Source organism: Zonotrichia leucophrys, chromosome 27 (assembly GCF_028769735.1).
Source record: "Zonotrichia leucophrys gambelii isolate GWCS_2022_RI chromosome 27, RI_Zleu_2.0, whole genome shotgun sequence".
NCBI classification, from domain to species: Eukaryota; Metazoa; Chordata; class Aves; order Passeriformes; family Passerellidae; genus Zonotrichia; species Zonotrichia leucophrys.
Genome location: NC_088196.1, coordinates 3,572,252 through 3,591,964, shown reverse-complemented (window position 1 = coordinate 3,591,964; position 19,713 = coordinate 3,572,252). Strand labels below are relative to the sequence as shown.

General features: G+C 46.0%; 2 protein-coding genes across 2 annotated transcripts; both read right to left on the bottom strand.

Moving 5' to 3' along the window:
• Nucleotides 1-5,546: 5,546 nt before the first annotated feature.
• LOC135458663 (keratin, type I cytoskeletal 15-like) lies at nt 5,547-9,444 on the bottom strand. Its single transcript, XM_064733926.1, has 8 exons — nt 8,952-9,444; nt 8,027-8,109; nt 7,717-7,873; nt 7,354-7,515; nt 7,065-7,190; nt 6,746-6,972; nt 6,165-6,196; nt 5,547-5,791 (listed from the first exon to the last, which is right to left on the bottom strand). The coding sequence occupies exons 1-8, from the start codon at nt 9,390-9,392 to the stop codon at nt 5,772-5,774; spliced, it is 1,248 nt and encodes a 415-aa protein (XP_064589996.1). The 5' UTR covers nt 9,393-9,444; the 3' UTR covers nt 5,547-5,771.
• Nucleotides 9,445-13,960: 4,516 nt separating this feature from the next.
• On the bottom strand, nt 13,961-17,761 carry LOC135458669 (keratin, type I cytoskeletal 15-like). The gene is made up of 8 exons (XM_064733936.1): nt 17,040-17,761; nt 16,187-16,269; nt 15,840-15,996; nt 15,477-15,638; nt 15,188-15,313; nt 14,869-15,095; nt 14,617-14,705; nt 13,961-14,199 (listed from the first exon to the last, which is right to left on the bottom strand). Exons 1-8 carry the CDS (start codon nt 17,478-17,480, stop codon nt 14,180-14,182), a joined length of 1,305 nt encoding a protein of 434 aa, XP_064590006.1. The 5' UTR covers nt 17,481-17,761; the 3' UTR covers nt 13,961-14,179.
• Between the last annotated feature and the right edge of the window lie 1,952 nt (nt 17,762-19,713).

Below are 19,713 nucleotides of genomic sequence, written 5' to 3'. Positions count from 1 at the left end.
AAAATTTTCTATTTTTTCTTTTAAACTTCCTTGTGAGAAGAGCCAGTGACAACAAGCTCTGATCTGCAACTGGTACCAAGGTAACTGCAGTTATGGTTTACCCAAGATACAATTCTCAGCTGTCTGACTTTTACAGCCCATCATAAATCTTTTCTTTTTTTTTTTAATGCTCAAAACCTGGCATTGCTATATATTCTGTGAATGTGCCAATAGATTGTGAGACAAGAATGCTGCTGTGCTGAAGAGGCAGGTCCCAGCACATGCACACACAGCTGTGAGTGGCTGGAGAAGAGGGTTGGGAAGAGCAGAGCAACACAGGGAATTTGCTCAAAATTATTATATTTGTGAAGTAGAGGGATTGTGGAGAAGGGAATGCATCATTTCTGCACTGAAAGAGGTGAGAAACAAGGTTGTGTAAGGGTTCTGTGTTAACAGAAATTGTGAAAGTAAGATACAGGACAAGACATTTCTGTCCAGGGCTCTGGTTTGTTCATGGCAGGACAGAAATGATGGATCAATGATTTCAGCTGATCTGGAATGATTCCTGCCCAAGCTGCTGCACTGCTATTGGGGCACAGAATTTAATTTGTCAATGATTGCCATTTATGGAACATTTAAACAGATTGGTATGAGGAAAATAAATAGAAGATCCTCCTGAAGAGCTCAAGCACTTTAACTGGGAGCAGTGTAAACATTTCACAAATCCTTGAAACTGGCTGTGGTGTGGAAATGCTTCATTATTGTCCCTGTTTCCCTAGAAACATAACTAACTTTAAACTCCTGACTCCTCCATCATTCCAGAACTCTAATGATAAAGTAAATAGTGGAGTAAAGTACCTGAGACAGGAAAATAAACCAAATTTTCTTATCGTGTGATTAAAGATTGTGTGGGAAGGAAGGCTCAGTTGGGGCACCAAGCCCTGGGGAGTGCAAATCAACTCACTGGATGTACTTTCACACTTCCTTTAACCTGTTATCTGGCTGGTAAATCTCAGCAAGGTATGATTGGGCTGGAAACTATTATTTGAGAGTCAAACATCCAACTGACAGGAGGATGTGTTCCAAAAGTCAGGTTTCTGCAGGCAGCAGCAAAGGCAGTGCCAAGGCCCAAGGGACTGAAGCTGTCCCAGGCTGGGGCTGTTGGACTCTTGCCATGGCCTCTGCATGCTGCACTGAGGGAGGAGCCCTGGGGCTATCCACAGGGATCTTCCCATACTCCACATGGAAAATTCCTGCTCAAAAATAAATCCTAGACCTGGGAGGGACCCAGAATAGGATGGGGCTCATAGCCCAGAGCTGAGCTGTTTTATTCTGTTCCCATCAGTGAAGCATTTGTGTGTCATTTATATCTCTGTGCTCATATATTTACATGCATATACTTGTATTTATAGACTTCTATATTATTATTTCTCTTGTTAATTTTGTAAGAATATATTCTGATCACAGGAGTAAGCCACAGCTTCCAGTAAAGACAGAGATTTGACTGTGCAAGCCTTAAACATTAGTTTAAACATTAGTTCTGGGTCTAATTAGAAAACAAGGAGCTCTCTTAGTACCCTCCTGGTGGATCCTTGTATTTGAACTTTCCTGATCCTGCTGCTGGTTTCATACTCAGCTTTTCTTGACAGGAATTCTCAGAGCCTGAAGATCTCTGGTTGGGCTCAGTGAGACAATCCAAGAGAGCAAATCCTGCAGCCTCTGGTTTGTGGAGCTGCTGCCAGGGAGGTGCTGGTAACACTTGGTGCTCATGGCAACTCTCAGCCCATGGAAACCCCTTTGGAGCCCTGCTTCTGCCTGCCCTGGCTGGTCACTCAGCTTTAAGGGAACAAAGGGGATTTCTCAGTACTTTTGGCAGTTTATGCCTCTTTTATAAAGGACTGAGTTACTCATGTTTGTGTGTACCTAGGAAAGTCCCTTCCTGGGCACTCCTGATTGTTATACCTTAACTAAGAGCTGGGGTTTTCGACCAGACTCTGCCACCCATATCAGCTTTAAATCTTCCTTTAATTAAAAACTGAGGTTTGTGCCAACTGTCTGTGTTTTGGGCAGCCCACCACCAGCAAAGCAAGTGACTGAAGTGCTTTCTGAGTGCTTTTTCACGCTTTCCTAATGCATTCAGCTTTCACAACTGATAAAAATCTGGTGACATGATTTCTAACAGCATTTTTGACAGAAAGGAGTTGTTGGAATTTATTTAAAATCTATGTGTGTGTATGTGAGCGCTGTGATTTTCAATAGTCTGACATCAGGCTGTGGGAAAGCACTGAACTAAGATTGGGAATGCTGTCAGAAAATGTTGATTGCTGAGGTTGTGGTGGCTTTGATGCCAGCCCTGCATGGGTTGGGAATGCAGGTGTGTGCAGGGAAAGGTGTTCCCTGGAGCCAGGCTTGGCAGAGCGTGGGCTCCCAACTGCTCCATTAGCAGTAATTGCAGCGTGCAGAAACCTCTCTTTAGGCACTGCTAAAACAGCTGAGAGTCAGCTCCAGTGGCATTTTTGGGGTTCCCTGTGGCAGGAAAGAAATTATGAATCTGACTCCATATTCTTAGAAGGTTAATTTATTATTATATTATATTATATTATATTATATTATATTATATTATATTATATTATATTATATAAAAGAATACCATATTAAAACTATACTAAAGAATGGAGAAAGGATACAGACAGAAGGCTTAACAAGAATGATAATGAAAACTCATGACTCCTTCCAGAGTCCAGCCAGACCATGATTGATCATTAAGTCAAAATAATTCACATGTTGGATAAACGATCTCCAACTCCAACCCAAGAGAAGCAAATCAGATAATTATTTTCTTTTTTTCCCTGAGGCGTCTCAGCTTCCCAGGAGAAGAATCTTGGGCAAAGAGGAGTTTTTCAGAAAATATGACAGTGACAAGCTCAGCTGTGCCTGAGACTACGTGTTTGCTGTCACTTGTCCTTTATCATGGGATCATGGAATGCTTTGGGTGGGAAGGGACCTCAGAGCTCATCCAGTCCCACCCTCTGCCCCAGGCAGGGACACCTTCCACTAGAACAGGTTGATCCAGGCCATGAACACCTCCAGGGATACAGCAGCCACGATGTGGAAACACTTAAAGAAATTCTGAGGTTTGTTAGGATTAGCACTCCAAAGTGTTATATGTGATTTGAAACCTAACAGAAATTGTTACAGAGAGAAAAGATTTTCCTGCATGAATTCTTATATTTACTTAACTTAGCTGCTGCTATTTTTCATGGTGATGGTGGGCTGGTAAATGTCAGAAATGTCACAGGAGCAGCTTCCTTTCCTCTTGCTGTTTGTTACAGGCACAGTGAATCAGTTTCTTTTCTCATTCCTTGAGTTGGTGGTGGGTTAAGAGGGAAATCTGCCTTGTCACCTCTGTGGTTCCATTTCCTTGTAGCCAGGGGTGCCCGAGCCTGGCAGGGCTGAGCACAAAGGCACCAGGAGGAGCAGTGGGCTGTGTACCTGTCCACACCTGACAGCTGCCCTTGCAAATGGAAGCATTGCTGTGGGTCTCAATCCTGGAGCTGTGTCAGAATCCTGATCCAGAGTGATGCCCCTTGGACAACCCAGTCCACTCAGTTCTGGTTCTTTTCTTCAATTTCTGCCCATACAGCCATTTCACTCTCTTATCTTCATGAAACCTCTTGAAAATGTTGGATTATCCACCCGGAGATGATTAATTCCCAGAATTGAGTCACCAACCGTGGGATTTGGGGTTTTGGGAAGCAGGAGCGGCACAGAGCGCCCCCTGCAGGCCCTGCTGTTAACCACAGCCACCGAAACCAAGGCGTGACATAAAAATAAAAACAAAAACGCGCCGATTTTCCTATTAATGAATCTGTTCTTTCCTTGTATGAACCGTGTTCCAGGCCTGAGGCTTTAGTTTAGTTTTGGGAGTGTTTTGAGCAGTTTGTGTCACAAATCCTACTTGTTGTTTCCTTAATTGCCATCAGAGGATGCCAGGGAGCCGACCCAAATGGAGGACACACTGTCACCCACAGATAAATCCTGTCCCTGGTACGGAGCTGTGGGCATGCCACTGGAGCAGGATAAGGCTCAATAACAGCATTCTCTCATGCTGCCACTGCAAACGTGTCGAACCTAAAAGAGAGCAGAAGGGAAGCAGGAGACTCAGGAATGTTCCTAAATGGCTCCTTTCTGGGATTACAGACATTCTTCCTAGTTAAACTTTGCCTAAAGAAGGTATTTGATCCCAAAGTCCATTTCAGCTGGCTAGTGCTGAGGGGTTTTGGGATAGTCAGCACTGGTTGATAAGAGAGAGGAGTAAAAGGGATCCTAAGGCAGAAGGAACTCTGTTGCTTGCGCAGAGCAGAAGAGTCCTGTTGTGACTCCAAGGAGTGGCAGATCTGCTTTGACTTTACAAACCTTTGTTTCCCATGGAAATATTTTCTCTGACTCATCCCTTTCCTGCTGTGCTGAGGATTCTGCCTGGATTGTAACATGGAACAGTTTGATGTATTTTAAAATAATACCTTGTTATCCAAAACGATGATGTTTTACCTGTCCTGACTCTTTGCAAGCCAAAGTGTAAGTGTAAAGCTGCGTGACAGGATAAGAAATGTGATTTAGGAGGTGTTCAGGGAACAATGGAGCCTCTGAGACCCACCCAGGGTCTGGGGCAGGGCGGCAGTGGAGTCACTCCCCTGCTATGTGGCTGACCCTGTTCAGCAGCTTCCTTAACCCTGCAAATCAAACACTGAAATGCAGATTTCTCCGTTTGAAATGACTGAGATATTTCACCCGTTTTATTCTTCTCCTGAGCCCAAATAAGCTGAGTGTGGAACACGAAGTGGGGCAGGTTTGGTAACAAAGCTTGAACCTTGCCTGCACCGTGCCATTCTCCATCAGAGTTCCACACACCATGGATCTGGGAATGACCTATGGAATATAGGAACACACTCCTCCATGTGCAACTTCCAGATAAAATTCAGATTTTCAACATGTCAGAAGGAATAATCCCAACAACTGAATGTTGGGTTAGTAGAGTTTTCATACTCCTCACTCATTTCCTGATCTAACCCTTTGCTTAATTGATCAAGATTAGACAGAACTCTCACCCAGAAGCTGGGAAGGAGCTGTCTGAATAGGACTTCTTGTTCAGTGACTAAGGAAAAGTGGTTTTGATTTGACAAAATTTTCAAGAAATTTTGGGGTTAATTAATCCTGATTTTTCATTTCTGTTGCTGAATTGGCAAATCAACTACTTGCACACCCCTTGCAGCATATTCTATGAAAAAGAGGTTCCCTCACCCCTTTCTGTCCCCCATAGGTGTCACCCTTGAGTTTAATGTGGATGTGTTTATTCATCTCCAGGATTTTATCCAGTCATCATATGATTTAGAATTCACATATTTCTTTGGAGCCATATTACACAATCCACGCAACCTTAATTTCTTTGTGTACCTGACTTGTTACACCTAAGTGTAAATAGAATATTAATATACCAAATAGACTGCTGGACACAGAGTTTTCTTTGCATTGCAGAAAGATAAAGCTTTATTTGAGGGATTGTTGTTCAGTAGAGAACCAAGTGCACTGCAGAGACCTGTGTGTGAGCACAGGGATCACAGTGCTGGCCAGGATCAAAAGGGAGGGGTAAATAGTTTTAGGAGAAGTCTAGTAATTATTAATTTTGATTTCATGGATAGCATTTGGAGAGCAGGGTAGGTCACACCACGCTGAGGGCTGGCTGCTCCCATGGCAGTGACTGGATCAGGGAAGTCCAACACGTCGGTGGTATCTTAACACACTCTTGACTGTCCTGTGGAAAGAAAGAAAAAACCATTGCTCTGATAGGGAAACCAAGAGTCTCTTTGCAGCACTGACATTTCAAACCCATCCACTATTTAAATATCCATTTGTTAGCAAAAGCATGGGAAAGGAGCTTAGCCTGTCTCTGGAATTGGAGCCAAACCACTTTGAAATGAAGAGCTTTGTCTGTGAATGGTTTAATCCCTGCTGCAATTGCAGATGTGGAAACCATAGCACAAGGTTGGTATTAACAGGAAAAGGGGTGAAACACAAAATGTGAAAGCCATAAGTCTGGATGCTCTTTGAAAAATGTTTCTTACCTGCCTTATCACTAGATTGACCATGACAGTGAGAACTAGAAGAGTAAGAGTGAGAGGACATACCTCCTCCTCCTTGGAGAGCTCCTTGACATGATCTGTAAAAAGAAAGGAGTTTTAATGAGGGGAGCAATAAATACATACTGACATCATGTGCAGTGCATGTAACAGCTCAGCTTTTCCTGGATCTTGCAAATGTATTTTTATATACGTATTTTCATTTCATTCAATTCAGCTGTATTTTCCAAGAAGATGATAAAAGCAGAGACAGCAAGAGACTGTTGCAGTAAAATTCTTGTACTCTCATAGTCCAGCTGTGCTTGTTTGTCTGCTGACAGAAGGAACTTCATTACAATTTAGTTTGGCACGGTGATTCCTCTCATGGAATTCACTCTGTGCAAACAGGTCAAGAGGAACTGATTAACTCAAAACCTGGCAGTAACAATCTGCTCTGTGTTTCCCTTGACGTTTGATTTGATGATGAGGTTTTTGATAGACACATTTCAATGCAGATGCCGTGAATAAAAGTTGCTGAACTGAGATTTCAGCTAGAGACAAGTAAAATATTCTGCTCTATCTTCTGTAAGTGCCAAGAGAGAAAAGCTTGTGATAAAATTGGTGCCCTTATCTGCAAACAGAGAACATACACAAGATCCTGCTGCCCCTCCTGCAGCAGCGACCGGTACTGCTGGATCTCCTGCTCCAGGCGCATCTTGATGCCCAGCAGCATCTTGTACTCCTGGCTCTGCCCCTCCATCTCACAGCGGATGCTGCCCAGCTCCTCCTCCACGGAGCAGACCTGCGCCTGGATTTGTTGGAGCATGCGGCCGTAGCGAGACTCGGTTTCTGCCAGGGAGTTCTCCAGAGAGCTTTTCTGGAAAGGCAAACACAGGACATGAGGAGCAGAGTTCTACAGCTGCCTGCCCATGCCAGGGAGGGAAGGGCCCGCAGATGCTGCCCCCATACCGTGCTGAGCTGTGCCTGCAGTTCGATCTCCAGGTTCTGCATCTCACGCCTCAGCTCGCTCAGCTGGTGGCTGCTGGTCTGGATGTCCTGGCTGCTGGAAGTGACCTGCTGGTTGACTTCTTGGATCTGCAGAGACAAAGCCCAGAGACACTTGCTGAGCCCCAAGGGAGCAGATTTGCTGAATGAGAGCTCCCATCTGCAAGGAGCCTCTCTGTTTCAGCCAGTCCTGGTACCAGGGTGTCTGGGCTGTGCCACCAAAGGAGACTCCACTCTGGGCATTCCTACATACCTTGACCTCATACCACTGCTCCACTTCCTTGCGGTTCCTTGCAATGATCTGCTCATATTCATCTCTCAGGTCATTCAGGATCTTTGTCAAGTCTTGTCCAGGGGCAGCATTGACCTCCACGCTGACATCGCCACCAGTCTGGGACTGGAGCTGCCTCATTTCCTGCAGGGAGTGCAGAGAGAGAGACAAGAGCACACACACAGGTCAATTGTTGTGCTGGGGACTGTGGGCAAAGCACTACAAAGGGACAAAGGAATGACAATCCCATGGCATAAGGGGAAATGGACTTGATATGTGATGATGGGAGCCATGAAGAATCAATGGGTTGTGTCTTTGGCTTTGCTATTTATCATTGGATCGTACCTCCTCATGGTTTCTCTTGAGAGCAGTCAGCTCATCCCTCAGGGACTCCAGCTCACATTCCAGGGAGGACCGAGTGCTGGTGAGACCATCCAGGATGTTCCTCAGGCCATTGATGTCAGCCTCCACGGTCTGACGGATGACCAGCTCATTCTCATACCTGTACCAAAGGAAAGCAAAGCATTGCACACTCATTTAATTTCGATGTGTAGGCTTGATCACACCACTTTAGACAGGGCTTCATCCACCTCCATTCATGAGTCTCATAAAATTTGGGACACAAAAGAGGCAAGGTTCACGGGGAGCTACTCACTTCATTCTGAAGTCATCAGCAGTCATCTTGCTGTTGTCAATGTCCAGAATCATCCTGTTGTTGTCCACAGTGGCCGAAATAATCTGCAAAAGGGGAAGTAGGTGTCTTTCTGTGTTCTAGATTTCCAGAATCTAGAACAGGTAGAAGACTCTACCAAAGAACACTTTGGCAGAAGGAAAGTGAAAAGCAGAAAAAAGACACAAAGCTTTAGTAGAGTGTTACTACTGTTTATAGAGTAGTGCAGAGGCCACAGAAAGTTCCTCAATTGCCACAGGGACTAGTGTGCAAGGTTTTGGCTTTTCAAAGGTTTTGATGAAAGAGTATATTGATGGGGGAAAGAACAGAAGAACATTTATTTTGGGAAATGGCCAAGCCCCATGGGGTTCTGCACTCTGGCTGTAGGAGGCAGCGTGGGCTTTGCCCGATGCTGTAAGTCATCTAAATATGAAAATAGTTGGATGTAATGGAAGACCTCAGTCCTTCCACCTGGTGTCTGTAGGAGTGTGAAAGGACAAAGGGAGCTCAGATCCTTCCATCCAGGTGCTTTGGCTTTGCACTCCATGCAGCTGATGTGGCTGGGAGCAGAGGGAAGCACTGCAAACCACACATGGCTGGTTTGGAGGCAGCTGCACAACGTGGGATGTTCATGGCGTGAGCCAGCGTGTCTGTGGCTGGGGGAGCTGCTGCTGCCTGGGGCTGTGCCCTGCTGCCTGTGGGCTGCGCTGAGGGTTTGCTCAGCCAGGGGATGGATGGGAGGTGCAGCTCAGCAGGTTTGTGCTTGAGGTACCACCAACACGGTCATCCCACAGGTGGTAGAGCCCAGAGCTGGGGATGGAGGGAGGAGGAAGAAACAAAGAGGACGGAGGAAGGCCTTAGAGGAGAGAGAGAGAAGTGGAGAGAATGTGGAGAGAGCAGGTGATCTTACCTGACTTTGGAGTTGTTCGATGGTCTGGTAGTAGGAGCTGTAGTCCTTGGAAACGCTGGGAGCTTGTTTCCTGTACCACTCGCGGATGTGGTGCTCCAGCTGAGCGTTCTCTTCCTCCAGCATCCGCACCTTGTCCAGGTAAGAGGCCAGGCGGTCGTTGAGGTTCTGCATGGTGACCTTCTCATTGCCGCTGAGCAGCAGGTCCCCGCCGGGGCCGCAGCTGCCCGCAAAGCCCCCGCCAAAGCCGCCGCCCATGCTGCCCATGCTGCCCATGGTGCCCATGCTGAGGCCGCCGCCGTAGCTGCCCCCGCCAATGACGGAGGAGGCATAGCGCCGGCAGGACACGGAGGAGCTGCGGCCGCTGCTGCCCCCGCAGGCACCGCCACCTCCTCCTCCGCTCCGGTACGAGGTGCTGGACATTCTCTTGATGCTGCAGCTCATGGTGATAGGATCAGATGTTCAGTAGTCAGCCCCAGGTGCGAAGCTGTGCACAGTGAGACTCAGGAAATCCAAGTGTAGCGGGCTGTCCTTGCTGGTGGCTATTTATACCTGCCCAGGTGGGTGTCACCTGCCAGGCAGTCCAGCTTCCCATGGGGTTTGCCAGCCATAGTGCTCATGCAGAAAGTGATGTGCTAAGGGGAATTTCTTTTGGGGCTTGGGACAGCCCTCCCCCCAGGTACTGGGTTTGCATGCTGATTCACCCCAAGCCTGCACTGCAATTTCGGGTGGGTGGCTGTGAGTTAGATTTTGTTGGAGATAGCTCGTTGCTGGCTACTTAGTGAGTGAGACTCATTTTAATAGTTGTTCTTTGTTCTTTGGAGTAATTTTCTTTTGTCCTCAAAACAGGTGGTGAAAGAACCACCTAATCTCTCTGCTTTAATTTCAGATTTGGAGAAGTATGAACTCAAACACCCTTTGTGTGAGGCTGCTTGAAATTCGTCTTGGAACTGCCACTTCTGGAAATAGAATCTCTTCAGAATTTCTTTTTTAAGTCAGAATCTAGAGTTCAGGTTTAGAATTTCTTTTCCCCAGAAAAGAAAGCTCACTGTGGGCACTGTCTCTCAGAATACTTAGTGGTAAATCACAGTAGAATGAACTTAACAGCAGCTGTGTTATTTCTGTTCTCACCAAACTCTGGTGGTATCACTTACAGGAAATCCTCCTGTCTCATGCTCTGGTATGCATGCAGTAATGCCATTTTAAAGCTGTGAGTTTTTAAACATTTTTGTGCATATTTCCAATCACTCAGGGGTTATCTTAAACTGAAAAATGTACATGAAATCTATATGGCTGCATTGGCTGTATCCTGGGAGAGGAAAGAGGACTTGGCTTGGCCAGATAGAGGCTGAGATTGTTATCAGCTGGTTCTTGAGGAAGGAGGAACCAGGGCTCTTTGAAATACAGAACAATCCTATTGTCCATGTAGGAAAGGGCACAGTCTGGATTTGAGTGTGTTTGGGCTGGGAACCAAGGGGAAATTTTTAACTATGGGAAGCAGAAGGGTCTTGAGGAGTTTCCATTGCAGGAGTTGTGGATGGAAGAGAGAGTTTCAAATCTGATCTCAGTCAATTGATGTTGGGGATTTTATCCTTGTGTAACAGAGGTAGCTGTGATGACCCTCTAAATCCCCCCTTACCTTCACTCCCTTAGTGCTGTACCACTGCAGCCTTTTGGTAAGGGGGCAGATTGTGATAAGCCCTTCTTTGGAAAGGAAATTTTGCCTTTAAATAACTTTTGGAAAATGTGAATTTAAGCCTGAAGGACAAGGGGTCTCATTATGTGAGGGTTGAACTTTGATGGAAATCCATCTCTACTTGGAAGTTATAATTTACTCAATTTTTTGTTGTTGGTTTCTCCATTTATGCTGTTACTTACACACACCCTGCAGTTGTGGCTCAAGCAGGATTTTTTTTCTTAGCCACAGTGATTATTAGATCCATAAAGTTACTAATGTGTGTTATAGCTGACTGAAGGATCATGGAAAACCATTCACCCTCTTTCTTGACACACCACCACCCCCATATCACAGAGCCTTTGATCTACATAATTATGATTGTTGTTTTATTGGTAGCTCTCTAATTATCCACACGTCAGAACCAGCTGCTTTGCATATGTTATTGAGACTGAGTCATCTTTATTAAAAAATAAAAATTATTTTCTCACAGGGTGTGATTCCTTAGTCATATTTTCCTCATTAGATTGTTGAAATGCACTTTTATTCTCCCGTATGAGAAGTTTATTGCTGATTGGTGTTAGTGCCAGAGGTGTTGATTTTATATCTCCTCCTCAGTGTCGTTGCATCACAAAACCCGGCCCAACAATTTCTGACATTTCCCAATGCTGTAATTTCATACTGTCACCAGGTGCCTTTTCTCTGTCTCTCTGTTCCTCTCCTCTTTTTTGAATAGGTGCTCTAACCATCCTTACTGCTATAACTGCATCTCAAACATTTCATCCCTGGACTGTTCTGTAACTTGGGGGTATTTCCGTGTCTCCATGTGCATTTCTGGCCACTGTCCTGTGGCTCTTGGCCTGAGTTGGCTGTTGTGAGTTTGGACCTGCTGATTTAGTTCACAAGCCAGAAGGGCCAAGGCTGTTCAGGAGCCAAAAGAGCCAAGACTGTTCAGGAGCCATTACCTTTCACGGTGGACAAGCAGGTCAGACATGTTCTGCTGTAGATGTTGAGGCTCCTCAGCCATTCACAGGCACTGTAAGAGCTTTGAAATCACATTTTCCCCTGGCAGACCTTTTGTTCGTAGTGTGCCCCATGGACCTCTGCAAGTCAGAAGTTTGTTTGAAGTAGGAATCTTGTGAATCCTTTCCCAGTGATGTTTACTCACTGGTGAAGTTGGATGCCCCAAATTGGCAGAAGAACCCAAAGCAGCCTGTGGTTTCCACAGAGGCTGTGATGCCATTACTGGATGTATGTCTTCAGTGACACCAGAGGGAGAGGACAATCCTAGATACAATTACTGGTAATTAATTGTTTTACAGTAAATGAGTCAAATGTGGTCTTGGTAAGAAGAGTGCTACTCCCAAGAGTTTCATCAGGAACCCCATTTATGCATTCCTCATCCATTGTCCCGCAGCATCACTCAACCTGAGCATTTGCTCAGTTCATTCAGAGCTGTAGGATTTTCACAACCCCTCATTCTGGGCTTGTTTTCCTCTTATGTCACTCCGTGGGGTGGGCTCATAAACTTGTGTATGTATAGAAAATCCTACAGAAAATCCTATTAACTGTGAGCTATTTTAATTCTACAGCTGAGCTAAATCATTACTCATAGTCCTTCCTCCCACTGAAAAAGGACAAATTTAGAGATGCTTCCCAAGGGAAATTAAGCTCTTCCAGCAGAAGGATCCTTTCCTGTTCCCTTTCTCTCTACCTGCTTCCATGCGCTCCTGTAATCAATGATGGCAACTAATTGAATTCTACATTCCTCAGTTATAGACATTTTCTGTAGTTTAAGGTTCCATATTCTGGCTTTAAAAGACGTCTCCTGCAGCTGCTTTGGCTGCAGTAAACACAGCTGAGACCTGAGTGAGCTCTGGCAGCCTCTAGAGACAAAAGTCATGTTTGCATTTGCCTTACATCACTTTCTATACAGTTAAAACCTGAAATGAGCTTTTTATTCATTGTAGACAGGCTTTTATTCACACAAATTCCTGATGCTGGACTGATAAAAGTCAGTTTTTCAACAGAAGTAGAAAATGTATTCTTTGTGGACACTCACTGCAGGCTGCAGTCAGGGTGCTGTGCTGGCAGAGCCAAGGCATGTGGTTACTGACAGAAGACCTAAGCAAAATCCAACTCTTCTAAGTTGGTTGTGAAGAGAAAATGTTTAATTGCATTACCCTAACAGATCAATCTTTCAGTGTGAAATGAAATGGGAAATACTAGAAAACAGGTTTAATCAGTGGGAAGGGACAAAAATGACAAACATTTATCAGTAAGTGATACATGGCTGATTTCGTGTATCTGGTGCACAACAGTCAGAGTCTGAAAAGGGCTTCATTGTGATCTTCAGCAAGCAAAATACATCTAAAGGGGCTGCCCTAATTTAATATTGCTGTCTCATCTCTAATTTTGTTGCATATCTTATGTTCTTAAGCAGTAAAATATAGAAGATACCTTCAGTGAAAGGAATGTGTCTCTCATTTCTCTTAAGGCAGACTATCAACCAGTTGTGTGTACTAACAGAAATTGGGTTCTTGGTATTATATCAGTATTTCAATTGAAATTTCTATCGTAAAACACTGGAATGCTTTTGGTGCATGACGCTGAAGGGAACAGATCCATTGTCTTGCTGTCTGTTTCTCCCAACAGAAGTCAGCAAGACGTCATTCTCTGTGCAACAGAAGGTGTAGAAATACTTGTGAGGAAGCCCCTTCATACTGGAAGAACCTCTCCTGACTCACACCTTCCTTCCCACACTACTCTGGCTGTGATGAGATTATTGGACTCAGATAACTCACAGTAGTACCATTGGCACAATTTAGTAAATTAACAGTTCATCTCCTGATCGTTACCCATCATTTGTATTTTCTTTCTCCTTTCACTCGCATAATTCATTCTCTTTAGTACAAGTGGCAAGGCAAGGGGCCAGAAAGCAACCCCTTAGTAGACATTAAGAAACAAAATGGTAAATTGTTTTTTACATCTCCGGAAGGAGAAAAATTGTGTCAAGAACTGGCACAAGATTTCTATTTGCAACCTTATATCTCTTGCTTGTGAAGAGAGAGTTCTGCCAGCCTCACCCAGCAGTTCCCCCAGCAGAGGCTGGCTGTTGTCCCACCTCACACAGCCATGGTCACAATTCCTGATATTTCCTTTCACTCAGTGGTTCTATCCCAGCACTGTGTCCATTTTCCTAGTGCAGAATGGACTGCTGAGAGATCATGTACCCAGTACAACTCCCCAGCCTGTATTTACTGGATGATCTGGATAAGTACCCGCACGAGGTTGCTTACATTTATTTTCTCAGACATGTTGTGATTTGAATTGCAGACATAAAGATTTATTAAAGCAGAGTTACCAGCAGAGTGTAAGCTCTTTGACAAAGAATGAGTTGCCAAAGACAAGTTGAGTAAGCCAAGCATTGCAGGCAGGAGGAGGGGGTGCTGGGCCAGGTGACCAGGCTCTTCCAAACCCTTCTCTCGGCCGTGCTGCAGAAACTCGTGGGCGTCTCTCGTCGCAGCTGGGCAGTGCCAGGGTCTCTCCTGCTGCTCTAGCACACTCTTGACTGCCCTGTGTGAGCACAGAGCAAATCACTGCCTTCAGGGGAAGTCTGAGCATTCCTGCTGGGTGGAATTCTTACACCTGACAGTGTTAGCCGCACAGGAGCAGAGGCTCTGTGCCCAGCAGCACTCTGGGCGCTTTCTCAGAACTGTATTTTTTATTATTCCAGTAAGCGAAAAAAGTGTTTCCCATCCAATAAAGCTTATAAACTATATTTTATATTTAGGCAGAGGGAAGAGCAGCACTTGCTGTATTTTAACCCCTGATTCTGCTGCCACAGAGTAATGAGGTTTCTCACTCCCAGGCTAATGGACCTCGGAATCTTTCCCAGCCCAAACAACAAACCTTTTTCTGACCAAATACATTGTAGCTATTGGGGCAGATGGAACCCACTAGTAATGACACGCTTACAAAGTATTGACTTACCTGAAATTTCTCCACACTGGGAATGAGAGAAGGAAGCAGAATATGACTGGGAGGATTTTCCACCTCCTTGGAAAGCTCCTTGGGAGGCACTGTTAAAAAAAAAAGCCAACAGAGAATTCATCAAAACCTACTAACATTGGATATTCAGTTGAAAGATATCTTGATATAGCTTCAGGGACAAATAGGGCTCTATTGGCAAATAAGTACATGAGGGTTTCTTTTGACTCCCTTGTCATAATATGAAATACATACACAAGATCCTGCTGCCCCTCATTCAGCAGTGCCCGGTACTGCTGGATCTCCTGCTCCAGACGGGTTTTTATCCCCAGGAGCATCTTGTACTCCTGGCTCTGCCCCTCCATCTCACAGCGGATGCTGGCCAGCTCCTCCTCCACGGAGTTGACCTGCACCTGGATTTGTTGCATCAAGAATCCGTAGCGAGACTCGGTTTCTGCCAGGGAGTTTTCCAGAGAGCTTTTCTGGAAAGGCAAACACAGGACATGAGGAGCAGAGTTCTACAGCTGCCTGCCCATGCCAGGGAGGGAAGGGCCCGCAGATGCTGCCCCCATACCGTGCTGAGCTGTGCCTGCAGTTCGATCTCCAGGTTCTGCATCTCGCGCCTCAGCTCGCTCAGCTGGTGGCTGCTGGTCTGGATGTCCTGGCTGCTGGAAGTGACCTGCTGGTTGACTTCTTGGATCTGCAGAGACAAAGCCCAGAGACACTTGCTGAGCCCCAAGGGAGCAGATTTGCTGAATGAGAGCTCCCATCTGCAAGGAGCCTCTCTGTTTCAGCCAGTCCTGGTACCAGGGTGTCTGGGCTGTGCCACCAAAGGAGACTCCACTCTGGGCATTCCTACATACCTTGACTTCATACCACTGCTCCACCTCCCTGCGGTTCTTCTCAATGATCTGCTCATATTCATCTCTCAGGTCATTCAGGATCTTTGTCAAGTCTTGTCCAGGGGCAGCATTGACCTCTACGCTGACATCGCCACCAGTCTGGGACTGGAGCTGCCTCATTTCCTGCAGGGAGTGCAGAGAGAGAGACAAGAGCACACACACAGGTCAATTGTTGTGCTGGGGACTGTGGACAAAGCACTACAAAGGGACAAAGGAATGACAATCCCATGGCATAAGGGGAAATGGACTTGATATGTGATGATGGGAGCCATGAAAAATCAATGGGTTGTGTCTTTGGCTTTGCTATTTATCATTGGATCGTACCTCCTCATGGTTTCTCTTGAGAGCAATCAGCTCATCCTTCAAAGACTCCAGCTCAGATTCCAGTGAAGATCTAACCAGAGTCAGGTCATCCATGAGATTTCTCAGGCCATTGATGTCAGCCTCCACGGTCTGACGGATGACCAGCTCATTCTCATACCTGTGTCACACACAGAGACAGAGAAATGGGGAAATGAAATACTGACAGTCAATAGCACACATCTTTCTAAGATCAGTATTCCAGTAAAACAGGATGATTCAGAAATAGCACCCGGGGCAGTCCTCCCTTGTTCCTAGATGATGATGAGAGGGATTTGACAGACATGCAAGGTTCACAGGGAGCTACTCACTTCATTCTGAAGTCATCGGCAGTCATCTTGCTGTTATCAATGTCCAGAAGCATTCTGTTATTGTCCACAGTGGCAGAAATAATCTGCAAAAGGGGAAGGTGGAGAGAAGTCTTTCTGTGTTCTCTATTTCCAGGACAAGAAGAAAGAAGGCTCTAAGCTTTGGTAGGGTGTTATTGAGGGTCTTAAAAGTATTTCTTGCAGTAGTGCAGGGGCCATATGGAAGGGTAACAATCCAACTTTACTTTTCAGGGAAGCTTCTGCTATCACAGACCATCCTGCCAAATCCTTGCTCTTCTTTTTCTCAAGTTAGACTCAGCCCTTATGAGTCCCAAAGAGTGTTTGCAGCCCTTTCTTTACAAAGTGCTTTTTCACAGTATCTGTTTAATCTGTTTTTTTGGTACTGTGTGAGCTGATTGTAATGGAAGACCTCAGTCCTGTCTGCAGGAGTGTGAAGGGACAAAGAGAGCTCAGATCCTACTTTGGCTTTGCACTCCATGCAGCTGATGTGGCTGGGAGCAGAGGGAAGCGCTGCAAACCACACGTGGCTGGTTTGGAGGCAGCTGCACAACGTGGGATGTTCATGGCGTGAGCCAGCGTGTCTGTGGCTGGGGGAGCTGCTGCTGCCTGGGGCTGTGCCCTGCTGCCTGTGGGCTGCGCTGAGGGTTTGCTCAGCCAGGGGATGGATGGGAGGTGCAGCTCAGCAGGTTTGTTCTTGAGGTACCACTGGCATGACAATCCCACAGGTGGTAGAGCCCAGAGCTGGGGATGGAGGGAGGAGGAAGAAGCAAAGAGGAAGGAGGAAGGCCTTAGAGGAGAGAGGAGCATGTGGGAGATGGAGGCAGGATGATCTTACCTGACTTTGGAGTTGTTCGATGGTCTGGTAGTAGGAGCTGTAGTCCTTGGAAACGCTGGGAGCTTGTTTCCTGTACCACTCGCGGATGTGGTGCTCCAGCTGAGCGTTCTCTTCCTCCAGCATCCGCACCTTGTCCAGGTAAGAGGCCAGGCGGTCGTTGAGGTTCTGCATGGTGACCTTCTCATTGCCGCTGAGCAGCAGGTCCCCGCCGGGGCCGCAGCTGCCCGCAAAGCCCCCGCCAAAGCCGCCGCCCATGCTGCCCATGCTGCCCATGGTGCCCATGCTGAGGCCGCCGCCGTAGCTGCCCCCGCCGATGACGGAGGAGGCGTAGCGCCGGCAGGACACGGAGGAGCTGCGGCCGCTGCTGCCCCCGCAGGCACCGCCACCTCCTCCTCCGCTCCGGTACGAGGTGCTGGACGTTCTCTTGATGCTGCAGCTCATGGTGAAAGGATCAGATGTTCAGCCCCAGGTGCGAAGCTGTGCACAGCGAGATTTAGGAAATCCAAGTGCAGCGGGCTGTCCTTGCTGGTGGCTATTTATACCTGCCCAGGTGGGTGTCACCTGCCAGGCAGTCCAGCTTCCCATGGGGTTTGCCAGCCATAGAGCTCATGCCAAAAATGATGTGCTAAGAGGAATTTTGTCTGAGGTAAGTAAAAGACATTACCATTCAGCGCAAATATGTCTTAGTTGATTCACATCTAGCTGCACTATAATTTATTGTGGGTGGCTCCTTGTTGGATACTTTGTTGAACAATGTCGTATGTCTCAGTTTCTGTTAATCTGGCAATATCGCGCTGGTAACGGCAGCTATTGAAGCTTCTGCTTCATTGTCTGTGTCCATTACTTTTTATGCTTTGAAGCTCAGTAGCTCAGCTTTAGTCTTCCACCTGAGATCACAGACATGATTCATAACACCAGCAGCCTCCAAGGGACTCTTCATTCATTGATTTATTTCAAATTTCATCAGCTTTATAGGAATCTAATGCACCAAAATTAACATTTTGAAGACTGCATTCCCATGTCTGTTACAGAAGAAGACTTGACTCCAAATTTTTCACTCTGTGTTGAATAAGGTCCTGCTGGCATTCAGCTTTCTCTGAACATTGCAGCATGTGGATCACAGTCTTTTTTCTTTTTGAAGAAAACTCTGTGTAACAGCCATGAAAGTTACATTGAGCAAGGGAAAAGATATTAAATCTTTTCCTATCAAAGAGCTCCTAATTTTATTGTAACGGTTTTAAATGGACTCAGAGGAAATTGAGAGGAGAAATATTTTATTTCGCATATTTTCATCACTGCATCTTAAATAGTAAATTCTCAGAATACATCCTTGAATTATATAATACAATGAAAAAATAAGTTTGATTAAAACAGCCAAAGATTAGATCTGAAAAAATATCATCATTACCTGAGCTCATTACAGTGAAGGGTGTTTTGCAACCACGACAGAATACCTTGCGCCACCCAACAGAGAGTCAGAAATACTTGTGTACTTTTTTCCACTGCCCATGCAATAGGGAATGGCAGTGAGCTGCTTTTTCCATCTTTACTAATCAGACTCCTGTGAAACTGAAAAAAGCCTTGAAGAGGAACAAATTTTCAGATTTCCAGCTGTGCATTAAATATCAGCATTGCAGTTCTACAGAAGAGTCACTGGGCTGTGCAGAGGAAGCACAAGGAGCTGGTGGGACCTGCTGTGAATTGCCACATCAAAATCAGCTTATCCACAGAGAGGGAGGATGGATTCAACCCAGAGGTGTTTCAGGAAGAGGTTCCATATTACAGAAGAAGAAATAAGCCCATTCCTCTCTCTGGCTGCAGCTGTGCAGGTTTGTTCACCCTTGGTAGCTCTGTTACCCCGAGCTGCTGCCACCATCGCTGAGGGGCAGCAGGGCCATCCTGGGCTGGCACTGGGGCTGTCCTGGGCTGGCACTGCCTCCACTGAGCACGGGGGGAGCTTCTGGCAGCTTCTCACCGGATTTCTTCTCAGAAATCCCCCTGTATCCCCTGCTACCCAGACCTTGCCACACGAACCCAAAGCTGTGCCTTATGGATGTAAAATGATCTTGGAAATCTTTCCCTCCACCTGGGTCTCTCAGTAGCTGCTGTCTGCATTCTGTTTTAACCCCTTCTGGGCTTCACTGTATGGTGTGTAGCACTTGGTGCTTGTGGGGCAGCAAAGTAATGAGGAATCAGGGAAATAAATACTCTTCCAAGGTTAGTTTAAAGCATGGACTGCCATAGTGGAGGTCCCTGTCCCTCTCCCTGCACCTGTAGGAGGTGACAATGCAATTCCCTCCCTTAGAGGGCTCTGGAATACACACAATTCTTAATCCTCAGCCCATCTATCATGAACACCATGGCTCTTTATGGCTGGTGTGTGTAGTCCAAGTTTCTAAACCAAAGAAAGAGAAATGAGCATTACTAGAATCTCATTGTTCCTGTTGCATGTCCTTGGCAGCATTTATGCAGCACAAACTCTGTTTAACAAGCCTGCAAAGGCTCGTTCCTGCCAGCACAATGCCAGCACACTTTGGCTTGGTGTAAGTCAGGAGTTTCTGTTTCCCTGAATGCTTTCCAAGTGCTGAGATGGCAGTGTGACGTGTATTTCTGGAAATCAATTCTGTATCTGTTCTCTCAATCCATACTTATGTGCATCTGTTGTGTTACTCAG